Consider the following 26,342-nt stretch of genomic DNA (forward strand, 5'->3'; position numbering starts at 1 on the left):
CGGCCATTATTTTCTTCAGACTGTGGATTTACTTCTTCTTGGAACTGCCTCTTTGCTATTCTACGATTTGTCGCTGTGTGAGGTCATTGGACTTTACAAAAATAAAGTGCTGGAATGCTACACGGTTTCTCTCCAGTGTTTGAGCATACGGTTGTTAGGTCATTTTCATGACAGAAAGCAGCTCCCCCGCAGCGTCCTCCCCAGCATCCTCCAGCTGCCCCACAGCATCCTCCCCAGCATCCTTCAGCTCCCCCCAGCATCCTCCAGCTCCCCCACAGCATTCTCCCCAACATCCTTCAGCTCCCCCACAGCGTCCTCCCCAGCATCCTCCAGCTCCCCCACAGCGTCCTCCCCAGCATCCTCCAGCTCCCCCGCAGCGTCCTCCCCAGCACCCTTCAGCTCCCCCCAGCATCCTCCCCAACATCATCTAGCTCCCCTCAGCATCCTCCCCAACATCATCTAGCTCCCATCAGCGTCCTCTCCAACATCATAGAGCTCCCCTCAGCATCCTCCCCAACATCATAGAGCTCCCCTCAGCATCCTCCCTAACATCATAGAGCTCCTCTCAGCGTCCTCCCCAACATCATAGAGCTCCCCTCAGAGTCCTCCCCAACATCATAGAGCTCCCCTCAGCATCCTCCCCAACATCTTCCAGCTCCCCCCAGCATCCTCCCCAACATCCTCCAGCTCCCCTCTAGCTCCCCCAGCGTCCTCTCCAACATCATCCAGCTCCCCTCAGCGTCCTTCCCAACATCATCCAGCTCCTCCAGCTTCCCCCCAACATCCTCCAGCTCCCCCCAGCATCCTCCAGCTCCCCCCCAACATCCTCCAGCTCCCCCCTAGCTCCCCCAGCGTCCTCCCCAACATCATCCAGCTCCCCTCAGCGTCCTTCCCAACATCCTCCAGCTCCCCCAGCATACTTCAGCTCCCCCCCAACATCCTCCAGCTCCTCCCCAACATCCTCCAGCTCCCCCCCAGCATCCTCCAGCTTCCCCCAATATCCTCCATCTCCCCCCAGCGTCCTCCAGCTCCCCCAAACATCCTCCAGCTCCCCTCAGCGTCCTTCCCAACATCCTCCAGCTCCCCCAGCATCCTCCAGCTTCCCCCCCAACATCCTCCAGCTCCCCCAAACATCCTCCAGGTTCCCCCCCAACATCCTCCAGCCCCCCAAACATCCTCCAGCTCCCCCCAGGGTCCTACCCAACATCCTCCAGCTCCCCTCAATGTCCTCCCCTCCCCCACCCCCCTGCCTGCCTGCCTGCTTGCTGCATCCGGCTGCTTCGTCCGCCTGCATTCCACATCTCTTCTTAGGTCCCCCGTTTCGCCGCTGCAGCTACTCTTTTATTAGGTTGCGCCCCATGCGTACTCATGACATCAGCACGCATGGGGTGCAACCTAATAAAAGAGTAGTATAAAATTACCCGCTGACCACCAATGAAGCGAGGGCCTGTAACGCTTTAAAGGGGGCCCGTACTTAAAAACTGTATCACGGCCGGGCCCCCTTTAAATCCACAATCATCCAGAACAACTGTTCCCTGTGTGCCCCCCTGATGGCGGCCCTGTGTATAGCCACCTTAATTGTTTGTATCTATATGTATGTATTGAACTGTTGATAGTGAACATACTGTTCCTTTAACATATTTTTTTTTAAGATATTCATTAAAGAAGAAGGAAAGTAATTGTTGGCATGTTACTGCCAATAGATTTGCCACATTAGTGCTGCCTAGAGCCCTATATTTATTCTGCAGAAAGCTTTGCCTGCCTGAGTAACAGCCCTAGAAGCTCCCTCTGTTTGTTTAAGATAGCAGCTGCCATTTTAGCTTGGTCTCCGTAGCTTCCTGCTGCAGCTCTGGCTGCTGGTAGCTCAGATTACACATTCATAAGGTGGGGGGTGAGATTTATGAATTCTTATGGGAGGGGGGACAGGAGAGGGTAGAAAGCTGCACAGACTCTGGACCCAGAAATGAAGAATGTTTCTCAGAGAGGAAGTCTAACACAGAAGAACATGTTTACAAAAATGGAGACAAGAAATCCTGTGTTAGAGGACTCAGTGAAGCGTTTCTGTGAGTGCTTATGGCTGTATTTACATAGACCTTTCTGATAAAGCTTACTTAGTTTTTACCTTTCCTTCTCCTTTAAATGAGACATTTTATATAAAGTTATAATATTCATCCTCCCTCAAAATGTGAAATAATGCAGAAAAAAAGATGTTTTGAAAGCATTTTACCACCTAAAACTGCCATTATATGAGAGCTGCAGAGACAACCTCTCAAGTCAGAAGCCAGAATGAAATGAGAGGTGGGAGTGTCCCTTCAGTCTCCCACAGGAAGTGGTCACAGCACTGACTGACAGGATTAACTGAACAGCAGCAGGGAAAACCCCTCCCAGTTTCCTCCCTCTGTGTCTCTCTGCTCCCTGGCTGCATAGTTTTGCTTGTGCTGCTGGCAGAGCAATAATCTAGTTATTCATAAATAAGCTAAGTTGTAAAATATAAAAAACTATAATAGTAACCTTTTCCTTTGTTTATAGTGCAATGGTATGTCCCAAAGCAAATCTGCATGATTCACAAATGAAGGTGGGGGGGGGGGACCAATCTGAGCACAGAGAGGGAGACAGAGGAGCAATCATAGCAGGCAGGCAGGGGATGGGAGGGGCATGAGCAGAGCAGGAAGGGACTGCCCGTGACATCACAAAGCCCCGCCCACCCTATGCAAATTCACTGCACTTTAAGTAGCTGCTGCTCTGTTACTGAAGTCTATCAGGCCCGAGGGCCCCAGCCACATACTGAAGAGTCTAAACCGGAGGCAAGTAAAAGGGCTGGGTAGAGCACAGTTTCAAGCATTTATGGACATTGGATCCAAAGGTATTAAAATAAAAGCACTTCTATGTTACATTATTTGACATGGTTTAGTGCATTGTCAAAATTTATGGTATATGTCCCTTTAAGCTCAATCAGGAGCAGTTGCAGTCCTAGCAGGTGTGGTGTATCCAAGGCTGCTGATCCAGGAAAGAGCAGGCCTCAGCAGTGGGTCCACCCGTAGCCTTTCGTGACAAGTGAAAATGAAGAAAAATCTTGCACAACTGGATTTTGGGCATTCCTCTGCACGCTAAAATAACCAGTGGAGAATGCACTGTGCCTTTAGCCTTAACCCTGTAACTGCCAGCCGATTTGGACAAAGTGGAACTACTACTGCCAGACTGTTTTCGAACATTTTGCGCTTTCACTTTAGGGGCTTTTCCCTACCTGGGAAAATAATATATTGTTTTTTTTGGCACAACCTAAGCTTTCAAAATATGCATGACTTTTTGTGTAATTACATTTCTGTAACATTATATAGGCCTCTAAATGTCAAAAAATGAAGAAAAATAATATTTTTCATAATATAAACACATATATCAGACACATGGATTATTTTATGCAGGAAAATACAACTGATTGGGAAAGTTCAATGTCTCTTGAATGCGTCAATACCAAATATATATAGTTTTATGGAGATTTCTCTCTTGTATTGGTCAATACCAGCACACCAGTAACTTCCCAAAGCACTGCTCCAGGCCAAATATTCCACTTAGCGTAGGTTTGCCCTATAAAGCATATATGTCAAACACAAGGCCCGGGGGCCAAATCCGGCCAACCTGGCTGTTTTATGTGGCCCTTGGTGAGTGTGTCTGACCATCCAGCCTGATCAATTTCCATTTTCCTCACATAGTAACTAAGACTAAGGGGTATATTTATCCTGCTGTGTAAAAAGTGGAGTGAAGCATTACCGGTAATGTTGCCCAAGGCATCCAATCAGCAATCAGATTTCAACAGTAGCAAAGCATCTATTGGCTGCTATGAGCAACATCACCGGTAATGTCTTACTCCACTTTTTACACATTGTGATAAATATACCCCTTAGTATCTTACTAAGTATATTAATAAAAAATTTGGCCCGCGACTTAGCCTGTGTTTTAGATTTCAGCCCCCTTATGTGATTGAGTTTGACACCCCTGCTATAAAGCTATACATTTTTAGAAAGAACAGATTCTGATGGATCCAGAATAGGCACAACTGTCTTTCTCTGCTAAAACATTGTCCTCCCCTCTTATGTGGGCTGCCATGATCTGTGGAACGTCTCTCCGCCCATGATATGATTCTGTGACCTTCCTGACTGCAAGATCTTCAGAGGTTTGCCCTGCAGTTGGTGCTGAAAAGTCAAGATGGCTCTGTAGACTGCCCTCACATGGACATGTAGCCCTCCATTGGACCCCAAGTGTCCTGGGCCGTACACTCGGCTATGTGAGCCCCCCCAGCCTGTCTGAGAGGCATCGGTTGTCAGTACGGACCATCCTACTTGTTGGAATGAATGGCCGCACAAAAGATTAGGGATAAGGTCGTAAGAAAAAAAGAAAAAACAGCTTTAGGAAAGGAACATTTCCATGCATGGAATGGGGTAATTGTACAGGCATAATTAACACACCCCTCCCAAGGCTATCCAATCAAATTAAAGCATTTCACCACAGAAGGGGCAGTTTACCTACTAAAATGCCCGTGTGGCCTGGGCTATGTGGGTCAGACCGCTAGAATGGTTTGTGAGTGTCTTATTCGTTGCGCAGAATTTTTTTTTTGTCACGTGTCAAATTGGGCGCGGTCGTGTCAAAAAAAGCGCACACGTCAAAAAATAGACGCGGGAGACATAAAAAATCGCACAACAAATGCGTTTCATGAATTTTTCGCCGTTTAACAAATTTTCTTACCATTTCACAAATTTTATGGCGAAGTGAAATGGGACAGATTCGCTCATCACTACTCACCTACTGATTAGGGGTGGGGTTTCATTACTGTTTTAAGCTTTGTCTCTTCACTGTGTGGTTATCCTGACGAAGGGAGGAGTGCCCCCGAAACGTTGATTTTTTGTGGTACATTGGCATAATAAATGGGGTAAGCTCTCCAGCTGAACTTTGTTTGAGTGCAGTCTCTATTTCTGCTTTGTTCTATACATTGTTGGGGCGCTGCCATACGTCCATGAGACTTTTTCACCTGTCTGGTTTTGAGCCAGTTAGCCCGGTGTTCAAAAGGGCTGTCCGGGTCAAAACTGCCTGCCTGGTTTTCCAAGTTAGAAAAACTCACTGAGATTGAAGCAGCGATCTGGCAATGGCCATGTCATAGCCTCATTCTGTGATGTAACTAATCCACCCCCTGATGTCACCGTCTGTCCCTGCCCCCTGTGACATCGCCGCCCACCCCCTGCCCAGTGTAAGGAGCCAGGAAAGGTTTGGGATTGCTCGTCCAAATGATATCGGGGCCAAAATTGCCCCAGTATCTATGGGGCAGGTTGGAATACTCTGTAAGGGAAGGCCTGCCTCAGCATGTTGAACAGATCTGCCTGATTTGGCCCCACACACTGGATGGCCCAACAGGGCAAGGATCAGAAGTCCCCACGCTAGCAGATCTTTATATGAACCCATGAGCTTTGCCACAGTACTGACATGGGAAACCAACTAGATCTATTTCCGGGTAAGAAATCCGTCAGGATCTGATTTATTACAGGGGAACTGCCACCTTTAGAAATAATTCCAAATTCTTTTCTATTGTCTTTGTTAAGCAAAATAAACCTTACTTACACTGTATAAATAATATAAATCTTGTTCCCTTCAGTCTGGGAATTACACACTCACAGCCAGCAGGGAGGCGCCATATTGTGGGCACTGTTAGTAAGGCTTTGTATCGCCACAAAATCTCATGTATGTGCCAGAATGGGGGGCCTGATGCACATGTACATGCACAGGATACACAATTACATAGTGAGGGGAGAGGGGGAAGGTGAGTGCTGAATGGAAAGTGAAAGTGAGTGTCTGGCAGAGAAGTGCCCAAACCCACTGAGCAGCCCATCATTTGTTACATGAAAAATACCTTGTGACTCAAATCCACCTGTAGCCTTTCGTGACAAGTAGTTTTGGCTAAATGAAGAATAATCTTGCACAACCGGATTTTGGGCACTCATCTGCACACTAAAATAACAAGTGGAGAATGCACTGTGCCTTGAGCCTTAAAGGAGAAGGAAAGGCTAAGTCACTTGGGGGTGCCAAAATGTCAGCAGCTCTTCAGTTTGGGTTTTCAGCAGCTACCTGGTTGCTAGGGTCCAATACAACCTAGCAACCAGGCAGTGGTTTGAAAGTGAGACAGGAATTTAAAACAAGAAGGGCCTAAATAGAAAGGTAAGAAGTAAAAAGTAACTATAACAATAAAACTGGAGCCTCACAGAGCAATAGTGTTTGGCTGCCGGGGTCAGTGACCCCCATTTGAAAGCTGCAAAGAGGCAGAAAAGGAAGGCAAATCATTCAAAAATAATAAAAAGTGAAGGCCAATTAAAAAAGCTGCTAAGAATTGCCCATTCTATAACCTACTAAAACCTCCCTTTTAACCCAAGGGCCCCGGGCCGGCCCGCACATCACTAATTGCCAGATAAATGAGCAGTGTACCATTACACTGGGGGTATCTGACAGGGTGGGCAGCAATAATTTGTACACAAGAAGAAAGAGAGATTGCCAGCGCTCAGTTTGCCTTTAAAAATAATTTTTACAAAAATGAGGCATTAGTACTGTTTGGGCTCCTCTCTGCCAGCTGAAAACACACATAGAAATTTAGAAAACAATGATTTGTGACTTATTTTTCTTGGCTGAACATAAGAAAGCTGCAGCCTCTTTTTATATTTCATAGTGGGTCACAGGTAAAACGGTTTGGGGATCCCTGCCATGGCCTCCTCCTCTGCTGCCTCATCTTGTCCCTGACCAATCTGAACAATCTGATACACAAAGTGCAATGAAAGCCCAGTGAGCCAATTAAATCTCATCCCTACCTTCAGAGTTAGCAGTTATTGTCAGCCGGATTTTATAAAGGAAAACAAGCTCCTGTGTAGAATGAAAGCACAGTACTGGGTGGATTTATAAAGCCACAATTTCAAATCACCTGTAAATTGTCCATAAAAGGTAGGATTCGCTTGTTTGGTGAGGTTGCCAAATGTGCAAATCTTTCCCTCCGATATGCTCACCTTGGGTAGGCAATATTGTGCCCTAGGGCAATGATAGGGATACGAGATACGAGAGTGAGGGCCACACCAATGAGCCAATGCAGTCCTTGATCCAACACAAAATTAAGCCAATCAACATTTGCCTGTTTTTGGGCACATATCATTTGAGGAGGCCTGTCAGACGGCCCCATTCATGGGCAGATAAGGTGCTGAATAACCTTATATTTACCCATGTATGCCCAACTTTGGTTGATCCTTAGGTAAGGAGTGCCACCTACTGGCCAAATTACAGTAGTAGAGGAGCTGAGAGAGTGATGAACAAATGTTTTCGCCAGGCATAGATTCGTAGCAAATTTCCGCATTTCGCCATTTTTTGTGAATCTTCCGTGAAAAAAATTTCGCTGCGCATCAAATTGGGCGCAGTTGCATAAAAAAAGGCGCGTTCGTGTAAAAAAAAAATGCGGGCGACAAAAAAAAAAAATTGTTCGACAAATGCATTTCGCAAAATTTTTGCTGTTTCGCTCATGACTAGTCCACAATACTGCACTACAAGTAATTCAGGAGAGAAGTCAGAAGGAGTCAGTAGTACTAGTGAACCACTGTAGGAAGTACTAGGCAAGAGGTCTAATTAGTATTGTCCATTACAGGCAGTGCTGGAGGAGAGAAGAAGCCAGTGATGAAGCAAGCCATTACCAAGAAGCAAGAAGTGGGGAGGGAGTGCTGGGGTAAACAAATTGCCAGTGCTGATCCATTACAAGGCTTCTACTGACCCCTTATAGAGATGCTGAGAGAGAAGCAGTGCTGATCAAATTCAATATATAAATTATGTTTTTAAAAACAACAAAAATAGCGTTCAGCAGCAGGATAACAAAAATACAGAATGTTTATGGATAATGCCACAGCATGCGTATGGTGTATATTTTTGGCAAGCCGAAAAACGCTTGCCGAAAATACGCGCCATGCGCTCCTACCTGTGCCTGCACCCGAATGAATGGAATACGCTCAGGTGCAGGCACATGTAGCTGATATCTCGCGTTTTTATGAGGATTTCGGCTATACAGGTATGAGCATTTGGCGCGTATGGCGTGTATTTTTGGCAAGCGTTTTTCGGCTTGCCAAAATTATACACCATACACATGGTGTGGCATTAGCCTACAGACCTCTTGTCAGGTAATAATGTCATTACAGAAAATCATAACATAATAGCCAGAACACCCCCTTTGCAGCTCTCTAACCTCTTAGTTTGTCAGTCAGCGACTAAAAAAAGGAGCCACATGTGACATAAATGTTTAGTTAGTTTTGCTTTGGATCCTGACCTGGGACTATTTCCCAAGATGCAGGGAGAAGAGATCTGTTCGAGAACAGCAGAAGACAATACAGGCAATGTGGGACTTTTAATCTACAATTCGGGACAGTTGTCTGTGCTCTGAAAAGTAGGACCGGAGGGAGGCATGCAATGTTATATCTTCCTAACTTAGCAGCACATTATTGCAAAGAACAAAACACACACCTAGAGGATTACAAAGGTACTGAGCTTGGTTATATCATCCATTTGCCTGGAAATATATACATATAATTACCTACCAAGTACAGAACTCAGTGACTGCTAATATCCTTATCATTTACAGTAGGGGGTACATTATCCCTTATAATACATGAGTGATACTCAGAGTTCCCTGTATAACTCAGCCTGCAGCCTTGTGCCTTTATATGGGCACAGAACCCCTCAGTGACTGCTAATATCCTTATCATTTACAGTAGGGGGTACATTATCCCTTATAATACATGAGTGATACTCAGAGTTCCCTGTATAACTCAGCCTGCAGCCTTGTGCCTTTATATGGGGGGCACAGAACCCCTCAGTGACTGCTAATATCCTTATCATTTACAGTAGGGGGTACATTACCCCTTATAATACATGAGTGATACTCAGAGTTCCCTGTATAACTCAGCCTGCAGCCTTGTGCCTTTATATGGGGGGCACAGAACCCCTCAGTGACTGCTAATATCCTTATCATTTACAGTAGGGGGTACAGTATCCCTTATAATACATGAGTGATACTCAGAGTTCCCTGTATAACTCAGCCTGCAGCCTTGTGCCTTTATATGGGGGGCACAGAACCCCTCAGTGACTGCTAATATCCTTATCATTTACAGTAGGGGGTACATTATCCCTTATAATACATGAGTGATACTCAGAGTTCCCTGTATAACTCAGCCTGCAGCCTTGTGCCTTTATATGGGCACAGAACCCCTCAGTGACTGCTAATATCCTTATCATTTACAGTAGGGGGTACATTATCCCTTATAATACATGAGTGATACTCAGAGTTCCCTGTATAACTCAGCCTGCAGCCTTGTGCCTTTATATGGGCACAGAACCCCTCAGTGACTGCTAATATCCTTATCATTTACAGTAGGGGGTACATTATCCCTTATAATACATGGGTGATACTCAGAGTTCCCTGTATAACTCAGCCTGCAGCCTTGTGCCTTTATATTGGCACAGAACCCCTCAGTGACTGAATAGATAGCTCTAGCTAAGGATTCTGACCCAGCCACCCCCCCCTGGTTACCCAGAATGCAGGCTGGAGTGGCTCAGAGAAGGGGACAGTGAAGGTATGTAAGCATCTGATTGGGTAACTCAGCTCATAAAAGGACAGACATCCGGCCTCATAATTCAGAAATATTCTGATTCTCTGGCAGGAGGGGGGCATAGCCAAACCCTTCCTTTCCCCATTATGTATCACTGAGTAGTTATTATAGAACTTACATAGAGCCCAGGACTTGTTATTAAACCCAATGTACGACTGATCCCCTTCCCTATCTATACTGGGATAGGCCACCCCAATACGCCAGCCCCCAGTCTCACTGCCCTCCACCTCCCAGTAGTGTTTCCCTGAGCTAAAGCTCCTGGTGCCTAAAGCCTGAGCCTCCTGAAACCTCCCTGGAGTTTGGGGCAGGTTCTGCCTTGTGTCTGTGTGGGACACACTTTTCCTATTATGGGATAGCGCTAGGTTATTAGAGGCTGTGTCTGTATCCAGTGACAGCCCAGTCGCCTCCCGCCCATAGATCCCCACTTTATCTATAACATTAGTAACATCGGCTATAGCTGCGCTTAGTTTCCCTGAGATCAGCCACTTGCCCATGTCACTGACAACTGAGAACTTCTTCCCATCAGCCACATTGTCCTCCTCCTCCTCCTCAGCGCCACACAAGGCTTCTGCTTCTACTTCCTGTTCCCTCAGTACAGTCACATGATTAGAGCTGAAACATAACCTTCCATATTGCTCTATCTTTATCTCCAACAGCCCTTTCTCTTTTTGCAGTTCATCTATATGACTAAAGATTTGCAAGTCCTTCTTCTTCTGTTGATACATCTCTCTCATGATTTTCTCCTCTAGGGCATCAAGTTGCTGTCTGATTTCCCTAAACAACTCAGTCATTTGCTGTCTCTCACTCTCTGCTCTTTGTTCCACTTGCTTTCTGCGCTCATCTAAATTATGGATCTTTGTGTGAGTCTTCTGTTTCTCTGAGATCAGTCTGTCTATAATTTCTGTCAGTTTTCCTTTCTTTGCCTCGGACGCCTCATCCAGCCACTGCACCCTGTGGCCCCTGTGCCCCCCGGAGAGGCTGCAGGACTCACACATAAAGGCCAAATCCTCCCAGCAGTAATACTCCAGGATCTGATGATGCACAGGGCACAACCTGCCTGCAAAGTCATGGGTTGGGGCAATAAGTGAATGTTGAGTTGGGTCACTATGATCCCTCAGGTGGGAGTCACACAGCGAGACCTCACACTGCACACAGGATTTAGTTGCACGTACAGGAGGGTCACACTGACAGCAGAGAATACGAGTGTCGCCCTGCGATGGAGAAGAAGGAAGACAGATTTCTACTATATTATGCAGCCTCAGGTTTAGCTTTAATTCCGGTCTCCTTCTGTATCTCTCCCTGCATTCAGGGCAGGAAAGTTCTTCTTCTATTTCTTCCCATTCATCCCATGTTCTCACAATGCAGCTCCTGCAGAAGTTATGGCCACAAGGCAGAGTTACAGGATCTGTGTAAATGTTCCAACAGAGTGGGCATATCAGCTCCTTTTCCACATTACGTGCAGCCGTTGCCAACAGTGATTTACTTTCTCTCAGTACCCAGTGGGATCAGTTGCGGCTGAGTTGCTGTTAACCCTCTGCATGCAGGGCTGAAGCACAAGCAAGTTTAATGAGCCAACACACTTGGCCCTGAGCTGTAGGAACCTCTGCTGCTCACACCACCAGTGACAGTGCTGAGGGGGACAGACAGGTAATGGCAATGGATCTCAGTATCCAAATCTGCTGTAGCCAAATGTAAAGGAAGCCATGCACTGCTTTCTCCCGGCAGTCTCCTCTCATTCCCGGCAGTCTCCTCTCATTCCCGGCAGTCTCCTCTCATTCCCGGCAGTCTCCTCTCATTCCCGACAGTCTCCTCTCAATCCCAGCAGTCTCCTCTCAATCCCAGCAGTCTCCTCTCAATACCAGCAGTCTCCTCTCAATCCCGGCAGTCTCCTCTCACTCATGTTCCCAGGTAAGCATTTTTCAAATGGACTTTCATTTTCCAGCCTCGCCCTTCTTGTAAAGTTACAGTTGCTCTGGCACCTTCTCTATCGGTCAATGATCACTTCTTATCACCAGCTGTTCACAACCTCAGCCCTTATGAGGGCAATGGCCCATGGGGAGATTAGTTGCCCAAAACTTCCCTTCCTGCAGGAAACTGTGCATTCCTGTGCATCAGGGTGGCGCTGCGTATGCCATCCCACCGGCAATTTACATTCTCGCCGGTGGCATGGCATTTTGGGGATATTTGTTGCGCAGTGACTAATCTCCCCGTGTGTCACAGCCCTAATTGTCTCTATGTGTGTTCTAGCAGAGGGAATTCTCAGTATTGCCTATGGCAGGGGATATTTTTTGTGTTTAGTATCTGTGACAAGTAGCTGCTACTCCCCTACAGGTGAGTAACAGTTGCTATCAATCCTGCACTGCATTTCTTTCATTTGAGGCCCACTCTATTTTGTTGTGAGGGCAACTACGCACAGAGCCTGGGCAGGCAGTGGGGTTTCTTGGCTTAACTAGTAGTATTATTATTTCTAATGCAAGTCTGTATGTGTATATTTATAAAAAGGGGCAGCACTTCTAGTGAACATGTGAATAAGATTTATTGCACATAGCACTGCATCTGATGTTCTGATCCCTATTGCACCCTTTATTACATGTGACATGTTCTATGTGACAACTATTTATACATTCCCATCTCCCTGGAAATACCAGCAAAAAGTGATATTTACACATATTTATACACTAGTACCAAAGAGATACAGCATTCTCACCACACGGTGTCACTCTGGATTCTTAGTGACAGCAAAGATTCCCTCGTTTGGTGACCTCGGGACTCTCAGTGTGTATGGCCAGCTTTACTGATAGTAGTATTCAAAGTCCAGGATTCAAAGTCCAGGATTAGGGAGGCACAGAATCCAGGAATCAGTTCAGGATTCAGCCATGATTCTGCCTTTTTCAGTAGGATTTGGATTCGGCCAAATCCACGCTTCCCCCTGCACCAATGGTTGTTGCCAGTTTACCCCCACACAATAGAGTTTAGTCTTTATCCTAAATTGCATATGCCAATTATCATTTGTTCAAATCCGAAAATAGTGGATTTGTTGCATCCCTATCCAGGGTAGATTATCAGCTAAATTCACTCCTATAAACTTTACACTGTTCCTCAACAGAGGAACCATCTCTGTACAACGGAACATGATCAGCAGGAAGGAATTGATGCAAAGGGCTTTCCACCAGCAACTCCTGTTGTTGCCAGTGGAAAGCCTTTTCAAAGCGGTTAGTCGCCTCCAATAGCAGAGACCTACCGTGGGCAACTCAACCTCTCCGTGGGACATCAGCCTTAAGTTCGAGTTGTTCTTGACACCAATCCACCAGATATTTATACCTCTTTTCTGTATAGGGATTCATCATTGTCACTAATGAGACCACTGGTGTGTCCTCTGTAAACTTAAAGGAGACATATAGGATAAATGAAAACCCCTAACCCTGTAGGCAATTATGAATAATATCCGGTGCTGGTTTCCCTTTGGGCTAAACATTAACCCTATCTGTAACAATGGCCCCTTTATTGGAGCTCCCTATAGATCCTCTCAGGTCCCTGTCTGGGTTTCACATGAGGGGTGGGCGTGTCCTAACGGTCCCTGCCAGAAGCACAGTAGGAGGGGGAGAGCCAATCACAGCCCTGCACTCACACAAGCACACACAGGCTTCAGTTCCCTACAGGGCCGCCATCAGAAACTCAGGGCCCCGCACAGGTTATTTATATGGGGCCCCCCATTAACAAAAGCCCAGTACCAAAATTTTGGCCTCGCCCCTTGTGTGTGCAATATAAACAGCTGATGTTACTCTATAATAAGCAGTTCATATAAGGCTAATGCCAAATGTAGCCTATGGCGCATATTTTCGGCAAGCCGAAAAACGCTTGCCGAGAATATGTTCCATGTGCTTAAAACTCCCCCTGCCTGTGCCTTCACCCGAATGAATGGAATACGCTCGGGTGCAGGCACATGTAGACGATATCCGCCTAAAAACGCGTGACTTTGCATTTCATCGCTTTTTTAGGCAGATGTCGGCTACATGTGCCTGCACCCGAGTGTATTCAATTAATTCGGGTTCCATTGATTAATGTGCTAATAAGTCAATCAGTTTATTGGGGTTCAGTGGAGTTTGCCCTAAGTTTAACCCCTTCCCACCTACCTGCCCTTGCTCTGTGCTGTCATTGCTTGATATGGAGGTTATGTAAGTTTTCGCATAAGTTAAGTAAACTGCGTAAGTTTAGGGGCCCCAATGATCTTGCTGTGGGGCCCAATTACTAGTCAGTAGTACTTAATAAAAACAGCAAAAATAATTAATGTGCTAATAAGTCAGTATTTTAATTGGGGGGGGGGGTCAGTGAAGTTGCCTAGGGCGCCCGGTTGGCTGGGCCCGCCCCTGGTCTTCTCTATATACATGTCTCTCTTCACTCTCCCGTTTCACACTATTATTCTCCCCAACACATTTTCTTACCTGTGCCTTGTTTTTTCCATCCTGTGCTCTATGGGGGAGGACTGGGCCAATCCAGGTTGGGGACAGGCTGGGCCAGTCCAGGTTGGAGGAAGCATGCAGGCCAATCTGGGCTAGGGACAATCTAGGCCAATCAGGTTGGAGGAAGGCTGGGCCAATCCGGATGGGGGAAGCATGCAGGCCCATCTGGGCGGGCTGGGCCATCCGGGCTTGAGGCGTGCTGGGCCAATCCGGGCTGGCCATTCCAGGCTGGGACAATCTGGGCTAGGGCAGCAGCACAGTGAGAGTAATGTTAAAGCTCTCCGCTATAGGTGCTGACAGCAGGGGGGGGCCCAGCTAATATAATTAAAGGCAACACGGCCGGGCAAAAATCACTGGGCCCGGAACGATTGTCCCCCCTGTACCCCCCTGATGGCGGCCCTGATTCTCTATCAGGTCAGCCTAGCTGCTGATTGGTTCCTATCCTACAGTGCCACCGGCCCCCCTGCACAGCCTGAGAAAGGGGGCAGCAGGAAGTGGAACAGATGGGCGGGGCTAGTGGGGTTTTTAAGGAAAATTCAATAAATCAGCCGGAAACACAACTGTTTAAAGCACATTCCTTCTATATTTAGGTGAGTAAATTTCATTGGCACAATATTGTTTTTCACAGAATATGTCCCCTTTATGATGTCAATTGAAGCAGAGTAAACAGCAGTGGGCTGAGCACCCAACCCTGACTGAGGCGTGACAGTCAGGGAATCCTGGCTCCAATTACAGAGAGAGATATTTGTGCCCAACAACTCGAGCTCCTTTACCACCTTCTGAGGAATAACTGTATGGAATGATGAATTTGCAACTGAACATGTCAACATAATTGGCTTTCACCCATTGATAAATACGCTTCTAGAAATCCCATAGGAATGGATAGAACATGGGTGAGTTTTTATGTATTAAGCTCTAAACTCTCATTTTGATAAATCTGCCCCTTAGTATGCTGGGACAGCAGGATATTAAGGATATTAAGCACAGACAATGTCAGCCACAGCAAAGTACAGCACAAAGTGGTTAGGCCTGTGCCAGATTCCCCCCATCAGTAGCAATGGTGCATCCCCATTGTATTTTCAAGTAGACATGCCCCAACATTAAATCCTAGTGTGCATTATATTCATAAATAAGTCATTAGAAGCAGTCCATATTACCTAACTGATTATATATATATAGTATAAGCTTGGAATGCCCAATGACCAATGTTGGGAGAACCTATCCCTAATGTAATCCAGTAGTGACAGTCCCAGCTAAAACCATTGGAGCTTTTTCACATTAAACAAATTGGAATTTTGTAGGAAAGTTCAGTAAGTAAAAATAATAAACGGAACGGATTCTAAAGTAAATATAGGGGAGATGTGTGTACATACCCAAAAAAAAGAAAACTTGTCAAAAACAGTAAAATAAATGAAAAACTGCTAAATACCAGGTTTCCACAATTCCTTGTTTCACTATAAAGATTCCAGAGCTTCCATTTGGAACTTCATATTGACACCCTAGACTCATTGTATTATAGGAAAGGGAACAGATATCCAGCACTTCCTATAGTCTTTTATAAATCTCCCAACTGGCCATTCCACAAGCCCCACAATCCTGAGTCATTTTTCAAGTGGCCTTTGGGTCACTGTCCTACTGGAAGACCAATGTTCTGCAACAGGGATCCAGTTTTCGGACACTGGGTTCAATTTTGCACTCAGGGCCACTATTGGGGGGATTCAGACTGCCAAAGTAGGTGCCTTGGTTTGCCACAAAGGGCAGGTTGAAGACATGGCCCTACTGCTCCATACAGCAAACCTGACTCCTACTTTTATTTGTGTATCGTCTCACACCACCCAGTTTGAGAGTCAGCAAACCCTAAACATCTGTGCCCATGGCTGTACAGATGGTTTTCTGTTCTTTGAAGGCTTAAGAAGAACCATCCCTCAGCACATTTTTACCCAATAGCCCCCAACATAGGCACCCCTCCCCAACATTTGTGCCTGCACCCAAAGTTCCCTTGGCCCATAGCACCTTGTGAACCACCGAATGCAGGTGACATGCTGCATGTTGTAGCTTATCTGTGTTCAGTGGTTCAGTGCAGCAGGTACGGCACAAGTGAAAAGAATAGGCCCCGTTAACTCCTGCTTTCCCTTGTGGTAGAATGCATAAAAGCCACTGCAGGTGGATAGAACAGTATATGCTCATGTGTAATCTCCTTATTGTTTCCTCAGTAGTAGCACCCTAGCTAAGCATTCTGACCCAGCCTCCCCCCTCAGCTACCCACAATACAGGCTGGAGCGGCTCAGAGAAGGAGGCAGTAAAGGTGTGTAAGTGTCTGATTGGGTAACTCAGCTCATAAAAGGACAGACATCCGGCCTCATAATCCAGAAATATTCTGATTCTCTGGCAGGAGGGGGGCATAGCCAAACCCTTCCTTTCCCCATTATGTATCACTGAGTAGTTATTATAGAACTTACACAGAGCCCAGGACTTGTTATTAAACCCAATGTACGATTGATCCCCTTCCCTATCTATACTGGGATAGGCCACCCCAATACGCCAGCCCCCAGTCTCACTGCCCTCCACCTCCCAGTAGTGTTTCCCTGAGCTAAAGCTCCTGGTGCATAAAGCCTGAGCCACCTGGAACCTCCCTGGAGTTTGGGGCAGGTTCTGCCTTGTGTGTGTGTGGGACACACTTTTCCTATTATGGGACAGCGCTAGGTTATTAGAGGCTGTGTCTGTATCCAGTGACAGCCCAGTCGCCTCCCGCCCATAGATCCCTATGGCATGTATGACATTAGTAACATCGGTTATAGCTGCACTTAGTTTCCCTGAGATCAGCCGCTCATCCAGGTCACCGACAACTGGGAGCTTCTTCCCATCAGCCACATTGTCCTCCTCCTCAACGCCACACAAGGCTTCTGCCTCTGCTTCCTGTTCCCTCAGTACAGTCACATGATCAGAACTGGCACATAACCTTCCATATTGCACGATCTTCCATTCCAATGAATATTTCTTGTTTTGCAGTACATCTATAAGGTCAGACATCATTTCCCATCCTTTTTTCCTCTGCTCAATGATCTCGGTCACAATTTTCTCCTCTAGGTTTTCCAGTTGCTCTCTGATGTCCCTAAACAACTTAGTCACTTGCATGTCGTTATTCTTTGCACTTTTTTTCACTATTTTTTTGTGCTTACTTAAACTCTGTATCTTTTGGTCTGTCTCCATTGTCTTTGGGGTCAGTTTGTGTAAAATTTCTTTTAGTTTCCCTTTCTTTGCCTCGGACGCCTCATCCAGCCGCTGCACCCTGTGGCCCCTGTGCCCCCCGGAGAGGCTGCAGGACTCACACATAAAGGCCAAATCCTCCCAGCAGTAATACTCCAGGATCTGATGATGCACAGAGCACTTCCTGTCTGAAAAGTCATGGGTCGGGGCAATAAGTGAATGTTGAGTTGGGTCACTATGATCCCCCATGTGGGTGTCACACAGAGAGACCTCACACTGCACACAGGATTTAGTTGCAGGAACAGGAGGGTCACACTGACAGCAGAAGATGCGAGTGTCGCCCTTCCTCTGGTGGGATCGTAGGAACCGATTTGCTGAATTACACAGCTCATGGTTTAACTTTGCCTCTGGACTCCCGCTGTATCTCTGCTCACATTTAGGGCAGATATAACAATCTTCATCACCAAACCCTTCGAAGTCCCATAGGAAGCAAACACAGGCTATGCAGACGCTATGGCCACACGGAAGTGTTACCGGATCTCTGTAAATGTTTCTGCACACACAGCATGTCACCTCCTCTTCCACATTAGCAGCTGCCATCAGTGGCACCAAATTGTGTCAGGCAATAGTGGGTCAAATATAAAGCACTCACTGTTAAACGTCTAATTTGTGGCTGGTCCAGGAGGAAGGTGTACAAAGCGCTGTGCTGGGTCCTAGGCTAAAGAACCGCCTCTGCTATCCCCACCTTGGGGGCAGTGTCTGTGGAGGACAAGTAATAGCAGCAGAGAAAATCAAGGTGCAAATTTGCTGTTATCAGGTATAGGGGAAACTACTGCTTTTCTCAGGTATCTCTTCTCATAAACATCTTTAAATGCTCGCAGCTGGCATTTCCCAGTTGTATGCTTCTCCTCTAACCCCGCCCCTCTGTGTGTGTTTTTCTACCTTTTAGGCCTCCAGCCTCTAACCACTAAGCATCTTATTGTCACCTGTGCACTCTCCCTTTATCCTAAATACAGAAAGAGAGAGCAAAAAATACTGTCTGTGTGTTGGGGGAGAAACATTTAATCAGAATTATATATGAAAGATAACAGACTACCAGCCTATAGATAGCACCCTGACGCACAGGGATAATGTTACCCGCCTGTAGGGGAGATAGCACCCTGATGCACAGGGATAATGTTACCAGCCTGTAGGGGAGATAGCACCCTGACGCACAGGGATAGTGTTACCTGTCTGTAGGGGAGATAGCACCCTGATGCACAGGGATAATGTTACCAGCCTGTAGGGGAGATAGCACCCTGATGGACAGGGATAGTGTTACCTGCCTGTAGGGGAGATAGCACCCTGATGCACAGGGATAGTGTTACCTGCCTGTAGGGGAGATAGCACCCTGATGCACAGGGATAATGTTATCAGCCTGTAGGGGAGATAGTACCCTGACGCACAGGGATAATGTTACCCGCCTGTAGGGGAGATAGCACCCTGACGCACAGGGATAATGTTATCAGCCTGTAGGGGAGATAGCTCCCTGACCCACAGGGATAATGTTACCTGCCTGTAGGGGAGATAGCACCCTGCCGCACAGGGATAATGTTACCTGCCTGTAGGGGAGATAGCACCCTGACGCACAGGGATAATGTTATCAGCCTGTAGGGGAGATAGCTCCCTAATGCACAGGGATAATGTTACCCGCCTGTAGCGGAGATAGCACCCTGATGCACAGGGATAGTGTTACCTGCCTGTAAGGGAGATAGCACCCTGACACACAGGGATAATGTTACCTGCCTGTAGGGGAGATAGCACCCTAATGCACAGGGATAATGTTACCTGCCTGTAGGAAAGATAACATTGGGGTGCTATCTCTCTTAAAAACTGGCTTCTTAACTAGTAGTATGGGGATCCATTCTAATGACAAGCTTGCATGTATGCATGTCTATATGTGTATATTTATAGAAAGGAGCAGCACTGTAAGTGAACATGACCATGTGAATATAATTTACTCCATAATACACTGCATGTGATGTTCTGGTCCCTATTGCACGCTTTATAAAAGATATATGAGACAACTATTTATACACTAAATATGTGAAAACTGAAACAGCTGTGCTGCATATAGTGTAAAACCTTTAAGAAATATTATTTCCCAATAAAGATTGCAATCACATGTTAAAAGATTAAAATTGCTTACCGGTCAATCCCTCCCTGGTTCCTGCTCCAGAACTGCAGGTCCGTGGATAAAGCTGGCCAAACACTGGAAGATTTGCTCATTTGGCGAGGTCACCAAGCAAGCGGATGTTCTCCCATTAAGCCCACCTAAAGATGGGTGATATCAGGCAGTCGGATCAGGGGCAACATCAACAATCCAATGTGGCCCCTGATCCAATGGAAAATCAGAGCTGCCAAATTTTAGGCCAGATATCAGTCGGTAGGCCAGTTGGGGGTGCCCATACAAGGGCAGATAAGCTGTTGAATCGGTCTAAACTACCCGAACTAACAGCTGAAATCTTTGGAGGTTTCAAGATTTTAAGGACGCACGTTCCATTTTTAAATATGGCTGTACCATGGATGTACATTTAATCTTATTCATTCCTATTCATTCTTATTCACCCCTATTCATTATAGCGCATAGGTTTCCACGGCAACCCACCAAAACTGATTGCATTTTGCCTATTTATAATATCAATTAAGCTTTACATAGACTACATTGCTGCAGATGCAGATACCCTGCCAGACAGGTAGAATAATTGCCCCAGGTCTTTGATTTCTATTTGAGAGACCAACCATGAGTACAGTGCCTTGTGTTTGAAAAAAAGGCAGATTTATAAGCTTTTAAAATTAATACATTTAGTAAAACTTAGCAATTTATTTTTCACATAAAACTCAGGCAATGTGCTCTGACTGCAAACTGCTGAGGTGCCAGAAAAGTAAAACCATATGCATATTTTGTATATAGTGCCTACCTCCCAACTGGGCCGATTTTCGTGGGACAGTCGCAATTTTGAACGCTCAGCCCGCAGTCCTGGATTCTTACTGAAAAGTCCCTCATTTCCATTTGATCTCTTGCACTAAAAAAGATACAAAGTTTCTTAAACTTAATTAGATAAGTAGCTTTTTCCAGAGCTCGCAATACTCCCCTGCACTGAGATACAAGTGTAACTAATAAGCTTGGGGGAGCTGAGACTCACAGCCTAAGGGGCAATTTCACCTTCATTAGCAAAACTGTAATAACACATTAAAGAAGAGCCCAAAACCTCAAGAAATGTGTTCAAACTTTGCCAAATTTAGTCAAATGGGATGGTATTTAGGGGATTTAGTCCCAAAAATGGACGTGGTTAAAAAATTATAATCGAGATAAATGCACAATGTTTCTGACTCATAAAATAAAAACCCTATAAAATATCAATTTAAAAAAAAATCAAGTATAAGTACATTTGCCACCTGAACAGTACTTTTCTGGCATGAATGGTTCTTGTTTATAAGAAATACAGACTTTTTTTTTCCAGAAAATGGTGCAACAATAGTAACACTACCCTGCCCCTTATACTTCTTTTTCCTAAATACCTGCCTCTGGTTGATATGTGGTATTACTGCTCCTGTCAGAACTGGTCTCCATTTTCTATCCCCTCACACAGAGGCCTATTTCCTGCCAGGAAGAGAATCAGCCTTTCCTACTGCATTGATGTTTGTTATTACTGCTCCTGACAGGACTGGTCTCCATTTTCTATCCCCTCACACAGAGGCCTATTTCCTGCCAGGAAGAGAATCAGCCTTTCCTACTGCATTGATGTTTGTTATTACTGCTCCTGACAGGACTGGTCTCCATTTTCTATCCCCTCACACAGAGGCCTATTTCCTGACAGTAAGAGTTTTAGCCTTGCCTACTGCATTGATATTTGGTATCACTGCTCCTGACAGTGCTGCTGTTTTTCTCACTTTACACATTAGAATCTCCCCTATCAGGGCTGCAGACTCCTTCTTCCCACTGCACCAGCCCCACCCACCAAGAACATCATTTCAGTCAGTTGTACCCAGGGTTGCCAGGTTGGTGGTTTTCCCGCCAAATTGGGCTACTAACTTAAAGCTCTGGTGGGTTTCCAAAGGAAAAACCCGCCAAGGTACAGTTTTGGGCCATTTTTTGGAGCCTTGGCTGGTTTGTAGTTTGGAAACTAGAATGGGAACAAAATGGAGCCTCTGTCTATACTGTCCAGTTGCATGCTGGGTAATGTAGTTTGTATCACAATTAGCCTACAGCTAGGATTAATATAAAACTACAATACCCATAATGCAATTAAATAGTATAGACAGAGGCTCCATGTTGTATTCCTTTTTGCTCTTTCAGGCTCAACCTGTCTGCCCTACACCTTGCTCCCTACCCTATAGGGTATGTGATTGTACTGTTACTTTCTAATTTGATGTGGGGGCAGTTCTACAGTTGGTCCTTAAGCTATAACTCTCAGGATCTCTTGGGGCTTCAGAGAGTTGTAGTTCAACGCAATGATGTATATCATGTCTGGGGTTAAATGCAACATTCGGAATCCATGTAGTGACTTCCCAGCTGGACTGGGCACAGAGGGAATTATCAGCCATCCCAGTAACTGGGTAGTGATTATATGCTTTAAAAAGGCGGGTTTTCCCATATATATTTTATTTTTTTAGAATTTTTTTCATTGCACATATTGGGCTATTTTTGGGCTACTTTCAAAGTGGCTTTTGGCTAGTTTTGGGCCGGTTTTAGAACTGACTGGCTGGTTTGGCAAAATAAATCTGGCAGCCCTGGTTGTACCCTAGAGCGGTAACCTGTACTAACTAGCTTTGCTTTCCACAGGTGACTATATTTCCATTATTGTAGTTCTCTGTTAATATTGGCAACAAGTATTATATATACCAGCCAGAATAAGATCTGCTTTTCTACAAACAAATACTAGTCTTCCTATACTTTTGACTTTCTTTCCCTATTAAAGGGGTTGCTCACCTGCTCTAAATTGATCATTTTTTCCATAGTTTTTGAAATATTTATTTTCTTCTTCTACCTCTGGGGGTCACTGACCCCGGCAGCCAAAAAGCTATTGCTCTGTGAGGTTACAATTTTATTGTTACAGTTACTTTTTATTTATCTTTCTATACAGACCCTCCATTATTCATATTCCGGTCTCTCATTGAAACCACTGCCTGGTTACTGTGCTGAATGCAGGATTCAGTTTGGAATTTCATGAAGATTGTAACTTTTTCAGCAGGATTCGGATTTGGCAGAATCCAATTGTCTGGCTGAACCAAATCCTTAAAATCACACAATGGATCCGGTGCATCCCTAACAACATGAACCAGTGCAAGAATGTCCTCTTGTGGCCAAAAAGGAAAAATACCATTAAATATATATTCCTGTTTTTTCTTGATTACAATCTATTAAAAACGACTTACTCCCCATATGTAAAGGGTTTACAGAAGGGATGTAAGTAGTTTTTAATGGATTGTAATAAAGAAATAATTTTTTATTAAGCAATTTGTGCAGGACTATATATGTAGGAGGAGGAGGGGGTTACCCTATTTACTGTGGCAGAGACACAGTCAAATGTAAGGTTTTTGGGTGCTATTTCATTCACCTTTAAGCAGAGAACATACATAGTGAAGGGTTGTCTACCCCACTGGAAACCCATTTGGCTGTTGTTCTGTTACACTGGGCTGTGACTTTTGTGACCAGTAGATGGCGGGCTTTCTCTAAGATTGCACACACAAACCAGGGTTTAATCCAGATACAAACAGTATTTATGCAGCATGTCCAGCAGGTGTCAGTATTTGCCAAACACAACCACACAATATAAAAACACTGGTACCTGTGGCTGACAAACCACTACTAGAATACAACTCCCAGCATCCCCAGACAGGCTGCTGGTAGTACTAGTGCATTGCACATGCAACTGAGGGGTCCAGGTACTGGGATTTCACCATACTATCTATATTAGTCCTATTCATCTCACATACAGAGGCAGAGATGGATTGTAGCATCTTAATAATAAAGGTACCAAGACCCCCAGCATGAAGGGAGCCCCTGTGTTTCTGCTTATGAGGGACCTATTATTCTCTGACTCAGGCCTTGGGGATAGACAGGTGCCACTACTGTTCCCAAAATGTCTTCTGGCCCCTCTTTCTTACTTGGGACTGACTGATTTTTTTAATATCCTTATTTATTCAACAGATATCCAGACACCAGTCCCTTCCCAGAACGTTCTATACAAAGCCTTACACATTTTGTGCGTAAAGGGGAGGTTCAACTTCAGTTATAGAATGACCTATTCTTAGCAACTTGTCTCTATTATTTATTTCTTTATAGATTTTTAATTATTTGCCTTTTTTTCTGACTCTTTCCAGCTTTCAAATAAAGGTCACTGACCAAAAAACAATGGGTTTGTGAGGCTCCAGTTTCATTGTTACTTTTAATGACTTGTCTTTCTATTTAGGCCCTCCTCCATTCATATCCCTGTATTTATTTTAAACCACTGATTGGTTGCTAGGTTAAATTGCCCCCCTAGCAACCAAAGTGCCCCTGAAATTCCAATCTGGAGAGCTGCTGAACAAATACCTAAATAATTCAAAAACCAGAGAAAATGAAAAGTGAAGACCAACTGCAAATTGTCTAATAACAGCTTTCTCTGCATCATACCATATAAAGGGGAACAAACCCTTTAATGCACTTACCATAGGCTGTGGGCACAGCAGGCAGCCTGGGGGGGGCCCTGTACCGACCATTTTCTTTCTATACAAATGTAACACACAAGGAGGATATTACATATTATGGGGCAATTATTTACCTTGAGGCCAAACCCAGTGGGAAAGTGCAGCAGCTAAATAACTGCCAATCATACGCCTGTTTTAAACCCTAGCACCCCAGAATCCACACACACTCTGTCCAAATACCCCCCTGGAGTCTGTAATCCCTCAGCCAGGATCTGATTGGGCCTGACGTACCAACCCGCAACCCAATAAACAGAAACCATAGTCCCCCTGCCAGCCCTGCCCCAAGCACCCCACAATCCTATGGCCCCTCTGTGTAAGGAATAAGGGCCCCAAGCCTGCAGCTCCTCCCATTCCCCCAAGCACCCCACAATCCTATGGCCCCTCTGTGTAAGGAATAAGGGCCCCAAGCCTGCAGCTCCTCCCATTCCCCCAAGCACCCCACAATCCTATGGCCCCTCTGTGTAAGGAATAAGGGCCCCAAGCCTGCAGCTCCTCCCATTCCCAAAAGCACCCAACAATCCTATGGCCCCTCTGTGTGAGGAATAAGGGCCCCAAGCCTGCAGCTCCTCCCATTCCCAAAAGCACCCAACAATCCTATGGCCCCTCTGTGTGAGGAATAAGGGCCCCAAGCCTGCAGCTCCTCCCATTCCCCCAAGCACCCCACAATCCTATGGCCCCTCTGTGTAAGGAATAAGGGCCCCAAGCCCGCAGCTCCTCCCATTCCCCCAAGCACCCCACAATCCTATGGCCCCTCTGTGTGAGGAATAAGGGCCCCAAGCCTGCAGCTCCTCCCATTCCCCCAAGCACCCCACAATCCTATGGCCCCTCTGTGTGAGGAATAAGGGCCCCAAGCCTGCAGCTCCTCCCATTCCCCCAAGCACCCCACAATCCTATGGCCCCTCTGTGTAAGGAATAAGGGCCCCAAGCCTGCAGCTCCTCCCATTCCCCCAAGCACCCCACAATCCTATGGCCCCTCTGTGTGAGGAATAAGGGCTACAAGCCTGCAGCTCCTCCCATTCCCCCAAGCACCCCACAATCCTATGGCCCCTTTCTGTAAGGAATAAGGGCCCCAAGCCTGCAGCTCCTCCCATTCCCCCAAGCACCCCACAATCCTATGGCCCCTCTGTGTGAGGAATAAGGGCCCCAAGCCTGCAGCTCCTCCCATTCCCCCAAGCACCCCACAATCCTATGGCCCCTCTGTGTGAGGAATAAGGGCTACAAGCCTGCAGCTCCTCCCATTCCCCCAAGCACCCCACAATCCTATGGCCCCTCTGTGTGAGGAATAAGGGCTACAAGCCTGCAGCTCCTCCCATTCCCCCAAGCACCCCACAATCCTATTGCCCCTCTGTGTAAGGAATAAGGGCCCCAAGCCTGCAGCTCCTCCCATTCCCCCAAGCACCCCACAATCCTATGGCCCCTCTGTGTGAGGAATAAGGGCTACAAGCCTGCAGCTCCTCCCATTCCCCCAAGCACCCCACAATCCTATTGCCCCTCTGTGTAAGGAATAAGGGCCCCAAGCCCGCAGCTCCTCCCATTCCCCTAAGCACAACCCCCCGCTCAGCGCCTGCAATAAAACATTACTGTCGAGCGACGCGGTGTCTCCTGGGATTTGTAGTTCCTTCAGCGCCGCCCTTTGCGGTCTCTAGGCCCCAGAAAACTACAAGTCCCAGTAATGCACCGCGGCTGCGGGCTAATCCTTCCCTGGTACATTCGAGGCTGGTAATTAGGCTAATGAGCACGGAGCTGCTGTGCCAAGGGGCTGTATTTGGCCGCTAGCCCTATTCGTGAGCTGTGGGCTCGGATTGAGGTGCAGCAGCTAGCGGTGTTTAGGTACCAGGCCTGCCCCCCGTCTCTCCTCCTACTTCCTGTCAACCCGGTGCTTGTGTGTCCTGCTCACTCCCCTCCATTCGCTGTGAGACCCCGGCAGGGAAGGAGACAATAGGACAGGCAGGGAGAGCCTGGCATTCCTGGAGCAGTATGTGTGAGCCAGGTAAGTGCCCCCTGCTCTGGCACCCCTGGGCCACTCACTGTACGCAGAAGGGTGGGGGGAGACGGGGGTTATGGTACTGCCCACTGTGCTTGCACTCTAATCCCCCATACATCACTTGTGTACTATCCGCAAACTGTGGGGCAAGCCCCCCCCCCCCCCCCCCGGGTTGCTAGGCAGGGAGCAGTCAGAATATCCCTTTGGGAATGGGCACTTACACCCCACAGACTGTTTGTGTTCTTGCTGCAGGCTGCATTGGTTTTAATGTAGATGTGCAGTGTACACTAT

The 26,342-nt window shown here is 46.3% G+C and overlaps 3 protein-coding genes across 8 annotated transcripts in view; 1 reads left to right on the forward strand and 2 right to left on the reverse strand.

Moving 5' to 3' along the window:
- Positions 1 to 9,553: 9,553 nt before the first annotated feature.
- LOC108645149 (E3 ubiquitin-protein ligase Midline-1) lies at positions 9,554 to 11,173 on the reverse strand (the record flags this gene model as incomplete). The annotated part of the gene is made up of 1 exon (XM_031903966.1): positions 9,554 to 11,173. A coding segment is annotated over one exon (1,620 nt), but the record flags the coding sequence as incomplete, so codon positions are not given.
- Positions 11,174 to 14,691: 3,518 nt separating this feature from the next.
- On the reverse strand, positions 14,692 to 20,336 carry trim27 (tripartite motif containing 27). The gene is made up of 3 exons (XM_004919555.4): positions 20,296 to 20,336; positions 19,524 to 19,648; positions 14,692 to 18,094 (listed from the first exon to the last, which is right to left on the reverse strand). Exon 3 carries the CDS (start codon positions 17,933 to 17,935, stop codon positions 16,352 to 16,354), a length of 1,584 nt encoding a protein of 527 aa, XP_004919612.1. The 5' UTR covers positions 17,936 to 18,094; positions 19,524 to 19,648; positions 20,296 to 20,336; the 3' UTR covers positions 14,692 to 16,351.
- Positions 20,337 to 25,824: 5,488 nt separating this feature from the next.
- LOC101731566 (zinc finger protein LOC101731566) overlaps positions 25,825 to 26,342 on the forward strand; it is a 35,417-nt gene continuing 34,899 nt past the window's right edge. For 4 of the 6 annotated variants that reach the window (XM_031904335.1, XM_031904336.1, XM_031904337.1 and 1 more), the window contains exon 1: positions 25,829 to 26,057. The gene's annotated coding sequence lies outside the window, so the exon portion shown is untranslated. Of the gene's footprint in view, positions 26,058 to 26,342 lie in introns of all 6 variants that reach the window. The other 2 variants (XM_031904340.1, XM_031904339.1) reach the window with 2 other exon arrangements.

Source organism: Xenopus tropicalis, chromosome 6 (assembly GCF_000004195.4).
Source record: "Xenopus tropicalis strain Nigerian chromosome 6, UCB_Xtro_10.0, whole genome shotgun sequence".
Classification (NCBI taxonomy): Eukaryota; Metazoa; Chordata; class Amphibia; order Anura; family Pipidae; genus Xenopus; species Xenopus tropicalis.